Source organism: Thamnophis sirtalis, unplaced genomic scaffold, assembly GCF_051295495.1.
Source record: "Thamnophis sirtalis isolate CommonGarterSnake01/CBP01778 unplaced genomic scaffold, rThaSir2_p1.2 scaffold_9, whole genome shotgun sequence".
In the NCBI taxonomy this organism is placed as follows: Eukaryota; Metazoa; Chordata; class Lepidosauria; order Squamata; family Natricidae; genus Thamnophis; species Thamnophis sirtalis.
Genome location: NW_028261389.1, coordinates 22,529,073 through 22,545,208, shown reverse-complemented (window position 1 = coordinate 22,545,208; position 16,136 = coordinate 22,529,073). Strand labels below are relative to the sequence as shown.

Sequence of the window (16,136 nt, the reverse complement as noted above, 5' to 3'; positions counted from 1 at the left end):
AAACACTCAAAGAGCCACAAACACCCTAACTGGAAACGCCCCATTCAATTCTGGAGCTGACCGGAAGTCTGGTTTCCCCACCATAGAGTCTTCTCCTAGTGTGGCATCCTTTTTCCTCTACTTGTCCTAACTGAAAGCCCTATCAATTATGGAGCTGACACGAAAACTTCCCCTTTACACAGTATGTAAAGAAGGAGGATTCTTTGTGTTGTGTTTGTTTTGAAAATTTAAAATAAAAAAACGTTTAATTCTTTTTAAAAAGGAAAACCTGTTCCTTGCCATAGAGTCTCTTCCTGGTGCACCCTGCTTCCCCCCGCCCATCCGGAACCTTGTCTCAAAATTGTGGTGTCAACTGACGACAGGGAGCCGCAGCAGATGGATGAAAGAGCCACATGTGTCTCCAGAGCCACAGGTTGCTGACCTCTGCTCTAGACAAGCTGTTTCTAAAACTGCTTATCAATTGCCTCAGAGCTACCCCTAGATGGCAGCAAAGAGTTATCACTTTCCTGCCATCTAGTGGTCCTTTTGAGTCTTACAGCCCAAATCAATCTTACTTGATGCCACTATGATTTTTTCAGTTTTCGTTTGGGAGAAGAAAACTGCAAAACATTGAAAAAGACAGCATGGTTACAAATAGGAAAAAAATATATTATTCTGTACAGTTTGAGGCAGAGCAATTACCAGACAAATACCTCATTTGAAAGCACATTTCATCTCTCTTCTATATTTTCTAACACACTTACACTCACCTTTTCCCAGTTTGGTCCCCCTCTTTCTTCCCACCCAGAAAAGGAGGGAGAGATTGTTTTAGTTAGATGCCTGACTTTACCATTTATAAAATGGTACTGTTTCTATTTAAGCCAAGGCCGCATGCAATTTTGGGGGTGCCTGTTGCCAATCAACCAGGTTTAAAGTTTTTTCACATCCAGCACTGAAACAGCTATTTCAGTGACAGAGAAAATCATACTCAAAGATCCGTGGTTGTCCCCCTTCGCCCCCCCACCAATACAGGATTGTTGTTGTTTTGGAAATAGATGTTGGAAGAAATGTCCTTCTGGGTTCAGCTCCAAGTGGCGGAAAAGACACTGGAAACATGGAGGCTGCTTGCAAAGATGGTTTAATGGTGGACAGGACCACATGGCTTGAGTTCCTGAACAGAAAAGGGGTTCACATGTTTCCAGATGTTGGGTGAAGAAGAAAAAAGAGAAAGAAGGGCTGAAAGTTCCTGGCTTTATACTCTCTGTTCGGCCCCACCTCTCTGTTTCCTGTTCCTGTGTAAGAAATGTATTCTGATTGGTTGTCAGACTCCCATGGGGCCATGCAGGGCAACTCTGTAGGCTGTGCTTTGAGTCCACGTTTGGTTGAGCATTGCTTTTTCCCAGGTGTCCTGTGGTGAGATGGGTAAAGGGCTAATACTGTCATGCCTTAATCCCATCACCCTGGAGCTGAAGGAGGGAACTCTTTGTTATGTAGAATAGACTGGCTTTTTCATTTTAGTGCCTCATTGAGAAAACTGAGGGCTAGTAAGAGTGAGTCTGTTTCCTGCCTAAAACATGTTTTTCCATTTCTGATCCAGGGGAATATAATATTCTGTCCTTTCAATATTTCCTAGGATATTTCATTTTTCTAGAGAGTGGTGGTGCTAACTTCCTACATAGAAGAAATCCGTCCAACCCAAGCAAACTTTTATTTTTCTGAACTAGACCAGTTGTCCCTTCTTGCTAAATCTACATAGCTTCCCTACTTTCTACATGGAATTTAGACTGGAACGTACCAGTCTCCGTGTTCTTTGCTATTGATTAATGTAAGCTGTAGAGGGTTAGCACAAGCTATCAATCCACAACAGCTGGCTAGGCTGGCACTCGCAAGCCACAGACACAGCAGTCATTGCTCTGTGCTTGGAAAAAAAAACACAATCAGTACATTCAGTACAACAGTAACTATTTTGTGTGCTGATTGCATTCTGAGGACAGAAACTGAAATGGCAGATGAATCATTGTTTAAAAATATGAGACACTCTGATGCAAATAAAACAGCCTCCCTTGACACTTGTGTGCAATAACTCCATTTTCATTAAATGTTCCAAGCTCTAACTGCAATTTAAATTTTTTTTTTTAAAAAAAAAAGGCTTGTGCATATTTACTAGGAAAAAAATTCCTTATTTATTTGCAAAAAGGTTTTAGGTATCTGTTTTTATTACTATTTAAAGAGCTTCTCTACCTCCTCCTTCATAATAGCTAATTTATATATATTTTTCCTAGTGCTGTTTGGACAAATAGTTCAGTTTAAGAGTCTGTTCAGACTCATCTCTTCTTCCATTAAAATCCTTCATATTTTGTTCATTTTCCTTTCTTTGTTTTCTTTTTTTTTAAAAAAAATCCCCTCCCTTTGTACACTTCACTGGCTACAAGAGCTATAGGTACGGATACAGATAAGATACAGATTAAAAGAGTTGGAAGAAACCTTGTAGGTCATCAACTCCCCTGCCCAAGCAGACTCTACACCATTTTTGACAGATGGCAGTCCAGTCTCTCCTTGAAAGCTTCCAGTGATGAAGCTCCCATAACTTCTGAAGGCAACTTCTGTTCCATTGGTTGATTGTTCTCACAGGTATCAGATTAGCATTTCCAGCAAATTCATACGAATCACCCTTGTTCTGCAAACTGATGCCATTGAAATCTGTTGGATTAGCATATCTGGAGAGCATTAGATTGGAGATGGCTCCGTCTGAGGTACAGGCTTTTTTGTCTCTAATTCAGCTGAGTGAAAGAGAGAAACATACGGCCATGTCAGGCGCAATTAATCAGGATCATTCGTAAAGTTGCAGCATAGAAAATTTATTCAGTCCCTATAGACAAGAAACTAGTCAACAAATGGTCAGTACTAAATTGGTGCTGGATAAGAGTCAATGGAACTCATGACGGGGGGCGAACTTGGATCTCTTTTGGTAACAACACAAGGACTCTAAACTGATAATAGATTTAACTCATCCCCCACTCCCCCCAAGCTCTGCCTGCTCTTCTATGAACATTTTACATTGATAATAGAACAGATCTTGCACTTGCTGGAAAATGCTAGCTAGAAAAAGGAAGCACAAAGCAGGGATTGGTTTTTTTCCGGTTATAAATTTGCAAAGAGTTATCTCTTCTTTGAAGAACAGAAGAAGTTCCAGATATTCTTGTCTTTAACTTGTAGACAAGCACTTTTTTACCTTTTTCCAGCCAAAAAAAAATAACCTATTAAGGAGAGGAAAACCAATAACTGGTAGCTGCTTTTAATTGATAGTGATGGATGTGTTGGTCTAGACCAGTGTTTCTCAACCTTGGGGACTTTAAGTCCTGTGGACTTCAACTCCCAGAATTCCCCAGCCAGCTGCTGGATGGGGGATTCTGGGAGTTGAAGTCCACAGGACTTAAAGTCCCCAAGGTTGAGAAACACTGGTCTAGAAGCACCAAGCTAAGGGGTCAGGGCCTACATTTTCAAAAACTCTTTTTCTAAATATAAATTTGCTTGAAAATACAAGTAAGAAAATCCAGAGTGGTATAGTTCACAAACTGCACCAGTCATAAGATGATTTGTTTGGTTTTGGCTTATTGTATTCTACAAACAAGCCATTGTGATTCGTTTAACAAATCATAGTTAACCTAATCATGATGTAATGTGCTGTATAAACCCAGCAGTTGAAGTTCACTCAACAAACCATGATTTCTCACAATTTGTAATCCAAATCAGTCACAAATTCTAATCTAGTTCATAAAACATTATGAAGATGTTGTCATGCTACATGCTAAAGAATTATTTAATCACTGTGTATTGAAAAGGCACAATTTACTATGTTCACATCCCATACCTTATACTTTACAAATCTCAGTGGTTGGTTTCATGCAATACTATACCACATAGGTATCTGTAGAATTATGAGTCTGCCAGTTGTTATGGATTGGGTAGTATATAAATTTAATAAATTATTAGCAGTATTATTACTGTCATTTGATAATAATAGGCAGAACCCCATGAAAAATGCCACAAAGAAACAGATTTTGGCTTAGTATTTTATATGAATGGTATTTTCATTCACTTAGGAATTTCCATTTCAAAGCTGGAAAGAGGGGAACAAGGTATTAAGAGAGAGATTCCCTGATGCAGCTCCACATAAATTATTGTCCAAAGAGAGTTTCAAGTTACTTCTTGCTCTGACTCTCTAACCCAAGCCTAACCCTCACTGCAACTGCAGGGATTACCCATGTTTCTGTCCAGGAAATTTCCAAGGCAAAAGCTAAATATACAATACTGGCAAACCAGGCAAATGCATGGCTTTGAGTTATCGTGGAAGGAGAGAGTTATGAGATTAATAAAATGCCTGAATGCATAAGTCAGAAAATCACATGGCGCCATGGGGCAGGTCATCTTGATTAGGAAGGAATGTGGCTTCCATTTAGGTGTCTGGTATTTAGCAATCACCTCCACTCCCCATAAACAACAGTTGGCTGGCCCAATGCATTACAGCTGTATGGTACTGCAACTACTGTACTTTGATTTTTGCTTAACATATTGTTTGAAATTGATCCTTGTGGTATGTAAACCACGGTTTCTAGTTCATTGCATTATGTGAATACAGCCAATTGTGGTTCATTCAAGAAACTATCGTTGAATCACTCATGAATTCACACATGGGAGCTATGAATGTAATAGATATGGATGTAGTATTTGCTTTGCCGACTTCAGGCATGTGGAGATTGCATTTTGCTATTTTCAGTAGCCTAAACTGGCAGCTCTACATTCTAGAATTCCCGAGAAATCTCAGAGTTGCATTCTCAGCACATCTGGAGAGTGCCATCTTTAGGAAGGAAGTTTTCTAATCTTGTTGAGCATCACTTTTGGTGCTTCTGAGAGGAAGCAACCTATTGCCTTTTAACAGAGGGGAAATACATAATACATATCAAAAGTTCAGGATGCTCTCTTATGGTACCAAAGTCAGAGATTTCGGTCAACTTGATGTAGACATGAACATTTGCTTGAAGTGGAGAACCACTTCGGATTTTGTTCTCCAAAATGTTTTAGTGGAGACGAATGGCCTTCTCTGGGCAATCACTTATTGTAGAACAAATATGACATTGGTGCAGTTTCTTCCAGATAGTATTTTCCTCAAAAAAATGTTTCCTTTTCATGAACACCCAAGACAAATACCTTTATGATGGCATAAAGCTCTTAGTACAAATTTGCCAATGGCTCCATAAGAAGCTTTAGGTAGTGTGGATGCAAGGATATCTGTTGTTTGGAGGATAAATACAGTCTTTTCAAGGCCTCTGATTAACCACCCAAATCATAGCTGGTAGGTGGGGTTGGAGCGATGCATATGTGAAAGTCACATTATATTGAAAAGAAATGGTCACACTGAAATAATTTCTTTCCAGCAAAAAAAAGTGGCACATGAGCTACTTGTTGACCCATCAAATATATTTTTTGCCTCTGCTTTGCATAAAACTTGGGCTTTGCATAAAAATTTGTGAAAGTGATGAACAAAGAAGGTAAAAGTTTTCATGTTTTGAGACAGATGTTTCCAAAAAATCTGATGCCAAGATTAAGGAAGGCATTTTTGTTGGTCTACAGATCAGGTAATGTCATCATTGACAAGCGGTTCAAAGGACTGTTAATTGAACCAGAGAAAATCACCTGGAAAACATTCAAAGATGTCACTGAAAATTTTCTCAACCACAGAGCATCAAAATATATTCAGTTGGTTGACAAACATCTTACAGCATACAAGACCTTGGAAGTGCAACATGTCACTGAAGATTCATTTTCCATATTCACACTTGGACTTCTTTTCTAAAAATCTAGGAGCAGTGAGGATGAATATGGTGAAAGTTTCACCAGGACTTTGCCACAATTGAAAAATGATATCAGGGCAAATGGAATCCATCAGTGCTGGACACTACTGTGAGATGCATCAGACACAGAACACAAAGAAAAATCAGCAGCAAAACATGTTTAGTCCTGCTGAATTCATGCAGCATGTCAGAAACATTATGCAATCAAATACATTATAGTCATTAAAAGTTAATTTCATATTTTTCAAGATTCCTATATAATGCAATCATTCTGAAATTATATTTGTGTTCAGTTTGAAGGGGTCTATAATAATCACCAAATGTTTTTCAGGAGGCAAAACTTTTTTTGGGGGGAAAGTTGACCTCTGTAATTAACATGTATTTAAGTGGGTTGCAAGATAACCTTGGTTAAGGTTTAGTCAGTGGCTTCTTTGACAAATTGTTTTGGGAAAGTATACAGAATCAGTGTGGAAAAAACATACCGTTGGTCTGAACTTGTCTTCCCTTGTGTTATGATATCTGTTTATCTAAGTAGCATAGTGTGGATAACAATTGATTTGAGTGAGTTTGTTAGTAAAAACACCCTGGGAAGTGAACCTGGGGCCAATTTGTATATTGTGAAAAACTCAGCACTATACCCAAGAGTTGTCTATAGAGTGAATTTCCATTTAAAGAAAGGGTTTTGCCAGCAGACACGGGGAAATGTCCGGAAGACAACTTAGAAGGAGCAAGTTGGCAGTGCCAAGGCAGAAACTGAGAAAAGAGATGGACCACTTAAAAGGAATACAGGTGGGGGCCATTTGCCCATCACACTCAATGTATCAACACTGTTTTGATCTGGCATTTTCTAGGCGAAACAAAATATTTTGAAAGCAACATTGCTTATCTAAACAATGCACCCCATTAAATATCCACTATGCTTATAGCAAATGATATGAGGGGAAGCAATTTAAAAATAAAACGGCAACATCTTAGAACTTTTGCCAGCCAAAGAAGATTGCAAAATGCAAATTGAAATAGAGTATTTGTTTTGAAAGGGACTTTATTTTATTGCAAAATGCATATTGCATTGCAAGATACATCTTGCACTATTGGGATGTGCAACCTTTTGAAAGTCAAAGACATTTAGCTTTTTTGTTGCATGCTCTAACAATTGGGAAGGCTGATGGGCAAAATCTGAATTTTGATAACTTTGAATGAATTTAATAATCCCCCGCATCAATTTATTTTTCTGCTCCACATAAACCAACCAAACTGGTGTGCGCTCTTGTTGAAATGAAGGTTTTCATTGCCCAAAATAGAAATTTAAAAAAGTAAAATGCGAAATGAGAATTTCTACGCACATTAGAAAAACAGCACTTTATTGTTCCTTAAAATAATAAATAATAATTTCGGTTGACTGAGTTTCATGTTTAATGAATAAAGTATATAATAATACTAATAATACTAATAATATTAATCATACTACTACTACTACTACTACTACTACTACTACTACTAATATCATATATTTTAAAGAGGTACTTGGTTGTATCTAGGACCCCTCCGAGGAGCTTTACCTTGTCGTGGTGGAGGGGCTTGCGCGCTCTAATGATCCTAAGGTCTATGCTGAACAGGTACAACCATATCAGACAGGTCTTAGGTGAAGGGCCAGACAAAATTTGCTCCACAACCCATACAAATATGGTGAATACGAAAAAAAGAAAAAGAAATTCATGCTGGCTGAATCATCGCCCGGATTAACAAGGGTTCCGTTGGATGCTATGGCTCCTGGGCATTCTGCGCAAAATGAGCTACAGGGCTCAGCTCCCTCTGCTAGGCAACCAGGGCATGGAGCTGACAAGCTACTGGAAGAAAAAGTGAAAAAACAAAAAATCTGGACTAGGGAAGAAAACATCTCTATTATGAAAGCTTACTATCAGTCTGACCAGCAAAACGTGGATTTCAAAAACGAATGTATCAGATTTGGAAGGTGAACCACATGGACTGTGATATCAGTGAACAAAGGCTAATGGACCAACGACTTGTAATTCTAAGCCACAAATTTTTCACTACAGCAGAATTAATAGAAATCGAAGAGAAACCAACTAATGGTCTGAGTATACCAACAAAGAAGAGTAACATCAAGAATGATTTGCAGACTCAAAAGCAAACTGAGGAAGAAAGGGAGGAAGAGGATGCTGAAATGGATGAAGATAAAGAACAAGGAAGCACTGAAGAACAAACACCAACAGATATTGCTCAATTAGCAGAGAAAATAAAGCATCAAATGGAAGATGCTGAAAGAACACGTTTGCTGAACCAAGTGAACCGGAAAAAATTGAGAAAGGTACTAAAAAAGGCCAATGAGGCTGTGCAAACCATTCAAACCACTACATTAGCTGAAACAACCAGCTGATGTATGCAGCAGCCTTCATAAGCACCAAAGAATTGGGTTTGAAAATACAAAAGAACCAAAGAGGCAAGAAGAGGAAACCTTAATGGAAAATTCGGTTGGAATTGAAGATCAAAAAAGTTCGTGGAGACTTGAGCAACTTGAAGAACCTAAGGCAAGGTCAGCTAAAGAACAAATAGGTCAAAAGCAATCTGGAAGCAAGATACAATTTGGAGAATAAAGAGATTGTGATAGTAATTGAAGAGCTGAAGCAGAGGGTTGTTGCCCTTGCTGAAAAGATTAAAAGATATGCAAACCGAGTAACTCAATTCAAGGAAAACTCACAGTTCAGAACAAATCCGCACCAGTTTTATAAGAGCTTAGAAAGTGGAGATGGAGTAAGGTTTAAGGTTTATTAAAATTTGTATGCCGCCCACTCCCATCGGTAACAACAAATGAAAAGCCTGATGAAGAGAAAGCTCTGAAATTCTGGAAGAATTTGTGGGAAAACAACAAGAAGCACAACAGAAATGCAAAATGGATCAAACAAATTGAGGATTCTATTAAAGTGCATAAAATGGAAGATATGAAAATAACAAAATAAATGGTGCAAAGACAGTCAAGAAAAGTGAAGAACTGGAGTGCACCTGGACCAGATGAGCTGCATGGCTTCTGGTTAAAGGCACTTACAAGTATGCACAAAAAATTGGCAGCCCAAATGAACCAGATCTTAAAAACACCTGAAAATGATGAATGGATGACAACTGGAAGGACATTTTTGATCCAAAAAGATAAAGTAAAAGGAAAGGATCCTGGAAACTATAGGCCAATCATCTGTTTGCCAACAACATACAAGCTCCTTACTGGCATCATTGCAAACCAAATTTATGGATACTTGGAAAGAAATAACTTGTTTCCTGTAGAACAGAAAGGATGCTGCAAAAATTCAAGAGGAACAAAGGACCAACTGCTGATTGACAAACTAATCCTAAAGAATTCAAAGAAAAGACGAACCAACCTGTTCATAGCTTGGATAGACTATAAGAAAGCATTTGATTCAGGTCCCCATAGCTGGATCAAGAAATGCCTGAAAATCTTTGGCATCAGCGGCAACATATAAAAATTCATTGAAACTTCAATGAACCTCTGGAAAATGAAGCTTATAGCTAATGAAGACGTACCGAAGTTGAAATTAAACAAGGCATTTTCCAGGGCGATTCCCTTTCACCCCCCACTTTTTATATTCTCAATGACAATCATTTTGAAGAAGATGAACTATGGATACGAACTTGCAAAGAAAGGACTGAAAATTTTGCACTTGGTGTACATGGATAATTTGAAGCTGGTAAAACAAAAGCTGAACTGAATTTATTAATTGAAAGCACAAAAGAATTTAGCCAAGACATTGGTATGCAGTTTGGAATTGACAAATGTGCAACAATGGCAACCAAAGCAGGCAAGGTCATTGAAGATGATGGAATAGAACTTGAGAATGAAGAAATGATAAAGGCAGTAAAACCAGAAGAAGGCTACAAGTACTTGGGGATTTTAGAGGCCTCTGACTTAATGCATAATAAAGTCAAGGGATTAACTTCAGCCAAGTACATATGACTAATTCGCAAGATATTAAAGTCCAAATTGAGTGGAGGAAACATCATAAAAGCCATAAATACCTGGGCTATACCTGTGATCTGATACTCTGCAGGAATAATTGACTGGACCCAGATGGAGTTGGACAATTTGGACAGAAAAACAAGGAAGCTTATGACAATGAATCATGCTTTGCACCCTAAAAGTGATGTTGATCGATTATATCTACCAAGAGCAGAGGGTGGTCGAGGACTCCTACAAGTAAAACAGACTGTGGAAGAAGAAAAACACAGCTTGAATGATTACATCCAGAAAAGTGAAGAACCAATGATTAAGGAAGTAAATAAAGGAGGCCTTTAAAAGACAACTAAGTCAAAAGCTGAATATAAGAAAGAAGTAATTAAGAAGCGAGCTGAAAATTGGAAAAACAAAGCTATGCATAGCCAATACTTGAAAAATATTGAAGGCAAAGCTGACCAAAAGCTAACTTGGAACTGGTTAAGATCAGGAGCACTGAAAAAAGAAATAGAAGGCTTTATTTTGGCATCTCAAGAACAAACCTTAGCCACAAACTGCATGAAGGCAAAAATTCAACATGTTACCACCAAGAGCAAATGTCGCCTCTGTAATGAGAAAGACGAGACAGTTGACCACTTGATCAGTGGGTGCAGCAAAATTTCACAAACTGACTACCTACAACGCCATGACCGCGTTGCTAAGATCATTCACTGGAAATTGTGCCAAAAGTTTGGATTTGAGTACAGCAAAAACCACTGGGACCATCAGGTTGAGAAGGTTTTAGAGAATGAGAAAGTCAAGATCTTGTGGGACTTCAGAATTCAGACTGACAGGCACTTGGCCCACAACACACCTGACATAACAATAGTTGAAGAGAAAAAAGTATGGTTCATTGACATTGCAATACCTGGAAATGCACGAATTGAAGATAAACAGCAAGAAAAAATCACAAAGTACCTGGACTTGCAAATTGAAGTTGAGCAACTGTGGAAAAAGAAATTGTGTGTTGTCGCGATTGTAATTGGAGCCCTTGGAGCAATACCCAAAGGGCTACCTCGCTATTTGGAAAATTTAAATTTATCAGACTTGAACATTCTGATTCTACAAAAAAACCACCCTACTTGGAACAGCTTATATCCTCCGACGTTACCTTAACAGTTCCTAGATCCTTGGTTAGGACTCGAGCTTTTGAGCTACCAACCAGCCCCAAAGGCTGTGAATCTCACCAAAGATTAACCACATAATAATATCATCGTATATTTTAAGGAGATACTTGGTTGATATCTAGGACGCTGGCAGCAACCCGTATCAACTATTAGTACCAGTCAATGGTATTTGTGATGCATTTTTGATTGTTCAGTTGGCTGAGTTTCGTGTTTAATTAATAAAGTATAACAACAACAACAACATTATTAAAAAATAGCAGCATCTTCCGTCTCCCTGGCTTGGAAAAAGCAACGGGAAGAAGCTAGAGAGAAGATCGAAGATAGTTCTGCACCCCAAGAGGCATATACAACCGCTGGCTGCAAACCAAAAACAGATCTCTCTTGATCTCTCCGGCCGTCGGAATCCGCAAATTTCCCAATTCCTTGTTCTTTCTCCTCGCTCCACGCCGTCTCCTCCCTCCCCCCCAAACCGACTGAAACGCGTGGTTAAACCTGATTCCACCCTCCTTCTCGGCAGCTGGGAGGCGTGGGCTGTTCGGGGTTCGCCGGCTTGTTTGGGGACTCTCTACCGCCTCCCCTCGCTTCTTCTGGGAAGCGGCGATCCATGCCATCGGCGGTCGATTAATGTGCAAAGTCCCTGGGCTTCTCTCTCTCTCTTTCCCTCCTCGCTCGCTGCTCATCTACTCTCTGCTCGCTTGCTCGCTGGCTCTCCCCCGTCCCTCTCTCTCTTTCTCTCCCTCTCTCTCTCTTCGAACGCAACTTTTGCAGAAATCTCTCCCTCTCTCCGCCCCCCCCCAACACACGCACAGACATGTTGAGCTGAGAAGGTCGGGGGATCGTTCCTGTCCCCCCCCCGACCCCTAAATCTGGGGGACCTCCAGCCACCCACCCCTCCCCACTTGACCCGTTCACTGGGCGACGACCCCCACCCCTCCCTCCCACCCTCCGCCTCCCCCCCCTTTCCCTGCCCATCTTCTATTTTTGCTTCTCCTCCTTCGGCGGCTGGTGCAGCAGTAACAGCTCCTGGATGGACCCCTCCGCGGCTTCCCCTCGCCCGCCGCCTTCCTCCGGCAACTGAAGCGAGATGCAGGAGGCTGGTGGCCGCTTCGGCTGTACGGAGAGACACAGGCGCAAGATGGCAGATTTCTATTGAGTTTAAAGGGGCGGTGGGGGAAGCCGAAGTCCTGCTTCGTTTTTTCTTCCGTTGCCATGAATAACAGGATCCCTTGCACCGATGGCTCCCATGTACGAAGGTAAGGAGGGCAGCTTTCGGATCTGGAAGGGCTTTCGAGATCGCTCCCGTATAGCCGGCTTTCCTTGGGGGCGGGTGGGGGGGAGGAGAAAGAGAGAGGGTTTGGGGGGAGGCAGCGAAAGGAGGTGAGGAAAGAGAGGGGAGAACCCCCCCCCTACACACAACACACCTCCGCCGGCTGCCTTTGGATTTCCCAGGAGCTGGTGGTGGGGGAAACCGGTTTCGAAACGGAGATCCAGGAGGCGCCGATCCCTCTTTTGTATGTGCGCCCCGGGGAGCGAATGCAGATCCGGGAGAGCGCGCGGTGGCTTTTTCCCGTGAGTTCGTCACGATCGCCCTTTCCCCGCTTAGAAGGCGATTCCCATCCCACCCACCACCCCCTTACCCGGGGCTTGTGGGGGAAAGCGCGAGCGCCCGTGGGGGGTCTCCTTCCCCTCCGTCGGCGGCGGCGGCGGATTGCGGGAGTCTCCCGGCGGTGCCGGCTTGGAACAATGAAATTGACAAGGCGGGGGCTGCGCCCGCCGGCCCGCCGGCCGCTCTCTAATGCAGGGCTCGCCCTCGCCCACAAATGGGAGCCCCTCTTCCTCCTCCTCTTCTTCCTCCCGAGCTGCCTGGGCTCGTGAAGGTTTAGCCCTGCTGGCTGAAGCCCCGAGGTCCCGTAGTTGCCCTAGGGGGAGAAAAAGATGCCGTGCAGGTAACACGCCGGCATCGGAGCTTCTCCGGAGCCGGGTGCGTGGCCAGATGTCAAGAGGGAGGATTTGTGGGGGAGAAGGAGAAGGAACCCACGAGCGATTTTTGTTTTCTTTTGAGCTCCGTCCACGTCCAGTTCTTCCTTTCAGTTTCGAGCTCAAGCAAACTGGGCTGGAGGTTGGGTGGGTGGGTAGGAATGATGAAGTGGTTTGCGGGGGGAAAAAAACAGATCGCGAAGTTGATTTTTCGCCTTTTTCGTTGGAATCTAAATTGGGGGGGGTGTTTCTCCACACACCCCTCCCTCCCCGCCGCTTCTGTTGCTGCTGCTTCTGGTCCTTCTTCTTCTTCTTCGCCCTCCACGGAGACAGAACAATACCTGAATCCGGCTTCGTTTTAAATTAAACCACCTTGCGCTTTTCGGCCGTCGTCCCTCCCCCTCCCCGCGTCTCCCTTTTCTCTCTCCGTTCGGTTTTGATTGCCGAAAAAATGCGGGCGAGACGTCCCGTTTCATTTAGTGCTTCGGTTCAAGAATCGTCTCGCCTGGTTCTTTTTATCTCAGCCACAGAAAGGTTAAAATGCGAAACCCGGGTGAGTCTGTCTAAGAGAGAGGTTGGAGAGGTTGTTTTGTTTTGTGTGTGTGCCAGACGAAGGAGTGCAATAAAACTTAAGAGAAACCCGACGTTAGTTGTACAGACAGAGAGAGATCCTTTCTTCGCTTCGTTAAGAACCGGTTTCCTCGGGCCTTGTAAAAGTTATGATCGGAAGGAGATCGTCCTAAAAATGCATGGATTGGTAAATCGCTTTCTCCCGTTCCTTTAAATCCTTTGTTGCTTGGGCAGAAATTGTAGACCTAAGAATAACAGAAGACTCAGGTAGGGACTTAGGGTTGCAGATTTCCTCCCCTGCCAGATGGTGAGTTGATCGGATCAAAAGGTAGCCATTAGGGAAAGAAAGAAAGAAAGAGAAAGAAAAAGCAAATATGTAATAAAAGTGAGAATTCAAAAAAAGGTGAAGGCCACTGAGGTTGGGATTGAGGGTGGAGAGAAATAAGGGACAAAAACCCTCTGTTGCTTTAAGAGACAATAAGCAGAGTGTATAGGGTTGTTATTAAAACCATGAAAGAAGGACAGAAGGAAGGAAAGAGAAAGAAAGAAAGAGAAAGAAAGAAAAAGAAAGAAAAGACCATATCTGCAGCGATTAGATCAGCCTGGCATACTTAAAAAAATAAAAAAAGGGAAAAAAGGTTTCTCTTTAAATAACTCCCTAAAGCGCCCTCTGCTGAACACATTGTATGGTTTCTAGTCTTGAAAAGTCATTTACAAATGAACCAGTGGATCTGTTAAGGCTACTTTAAATGGACTTTTTTCCATCCTGGAGGTAGTATTTTCTTTTTCTTGTGATGAAGGACATTGTAAATCATTTTCACCCTGCCCTTTATTCCAACAACATAGGGTCTTTCTCATAATACATTTCTCAAAACAGCCTTGGCAGGTATGAAGGATCAGACAAGTGTTTTTCAAACTTGGCAACTTTTAAAATATGTGGACTTTTAACTGCCAGGATTCTGTAGCCCTGCAGGGAAATTCTGGGAGTTGATATCCATACATTGGGGGGGGGGTTAAATTTGATAAACACGGCTTTAGGTTTAGGCAGAATGAGTTTGATGGCTGATGGTGACCTTTATGGATGACAGAATGGGATTTGAACCTGTGGTTCCCTCCTGTGTTTAATGCTGATGCTGTCATTAGGCCTTCCCTTATATAGCCTTCCCTGGATATGTTGGAATACAACCCCTACGACTCTCAGGACACAAAACTGACTTTCACAGACCTGAAGGTTTCCAACGTGAGGGTTTTCGTTTGTGTGCATCCTGTACCCAACTTTTTATAAGGCTGGGAAGGCTACCATTTGATTGACTTTGTGGCGAGAACAGAGTCAAGACGAAGGTAGAAGTTTTCCTACCCTCTGCTTCCAGTATCTGAATTCTGGTAAAAATGACTGATAGACCTGACAGTATTTATCCCCTGTGCCCAGAGTGTCTGTTGCTGTGTTAAGAGGAAAAATTGTTTGAGTTTTTACTTGGCATACTTTCTCCATCCTCTGTATTCTTTCGCAAGGACCATCGTACCTTTAGCTACAGATTGGGGATAGGTGGCGGAGCATCCGAGAGAGGTGCAGCAGGATCCACTGGATTCCCCTATCCATGTTTTTTTTCTGTAGCGTCTCTTGGATTGTTGTAGCGAAGGGTAAATATCATTCTTTAGCATTTTAGGAAGCCTTAACACTATTTTAGCTTCACTAGCCCTCCACATTTCAGAAGATGTTATCGTTCACCTTTGCTGGCTTTGTGACTTTAATGAGACATTTTTGAAACCTTTTTTAAAAGTGAGTGGCACACAATTTATATATTATAAATATATACCCTGTTTCCCAGAAAATGAGCTCTCCCCAAAAATATTTTAACACAGCAGCAGGTATGAGGTGACCACGCTCAGCGCCTCCTGCATCTCAAAAATAATAAGACCTCCCCGAAAATAAGGCCAAGCGCTTATTTCAGGGACCACACGGTGACCCCTGAGGAAACACGGTATGTATTATTAGAATTTGTGGGCAAAATGTTGTACGGTGACTCTGCTCAGTATCCAGTCTAGTATATTTTTTATACCCAGAACAAAAGGTGTATTGATAATTCATATGGGCCATTATAAATATAACACCTCTGAAAGAATATTTCCTTGTAATTTACCGAGTAGGTGTACTGTTGGCCATCATTCAGGGTTGGATCTCATATGCTTATATATATATATTGCTTCATTCATTTCCTTCCCCTCTGAAAATAAGTTCTGTCCTGTGAAAAGGTAATTTCAGTGCCGCTGAAAACTCTCTGTTTAAGGTCACAGGAAGAACTGGAAAATGTGGCTCTCTCTGGCACTCCATTCATACATGCAATACATTATTTGATTTTTTTTGAGGGGGAGGTTAGATTTTTTTAATCCCACTTTTTGCAGGCATCAAGCAAATGATATACACATAGAATCTGGCCCAACTTTACAGTGACCTCGGATTGAGGAAGAAGACAAAGTCCATATAGGTAGTCCTTGACTTACAACAGTTCGTTCAGTGACTGTCCAAACAGCACTGGAAAAAAGTGACTTAGGAGCATTTTTCAAACTTACAACCATTGCAGCTTCTCCATGGTCATGCGATCAAAATTC

The 16,136-nt window shown here is 41.6% G+C and overlaps 1 protein-coding gene and 1 long non-coding RNA gene across 6 annotated transcripts in view; one reads left to right on the top strand and one right to left on the bottom strand.

The window, feature by feature from the left end:
* Nucleotides 1-1,101: 1,101 nt before the first annotated feature.
* On the bottom strand, nucleotides 1,102-12,535 carry LOC148044061 (uncharacterized). Of its 2 annotated transcripts, none has more exons than XR_015697700.1 (2): nucleotides 12,401-12,535; nucleotides 1,102-2,759 (listed from the first exon to the last, which is right to left on the bottom strand). It is a non-coding gene; the product is annotated as an uncharacterized LOC148044061 (long non-coding RNA). The 2 variants fall into 2 exon arrangements; XR_015697699.1 differs by lacking the exon at nucleotides 12,401-12,535 and adding an exon at nucleotides 10,721-11,710.
* HIPK2 (homeodomain interacting protein kinase 2) overlaps nucleotides 11,748-16,136 on the top strand; it is a 160,183-nt gene continuing 155,794 nt past the window's right edge. For all 4 annotated transcript variants that reach the window (XM_087723024.1, XM_087723023.1, XM_087723022.1 and 1 more), the window contains exon 1: nucleotides 11,748-12,232. In XM_087723024.1, coding sequence (XP_087579150.1) covers nucleotides 12,214-12,232 — 19 coding nt within the window. In that variant the 5' untranslated portion in view covers nucleotides 11,748-12,213. The remainder of the gene's footprint in view (nucleotides 12,233-16,136) is intronic.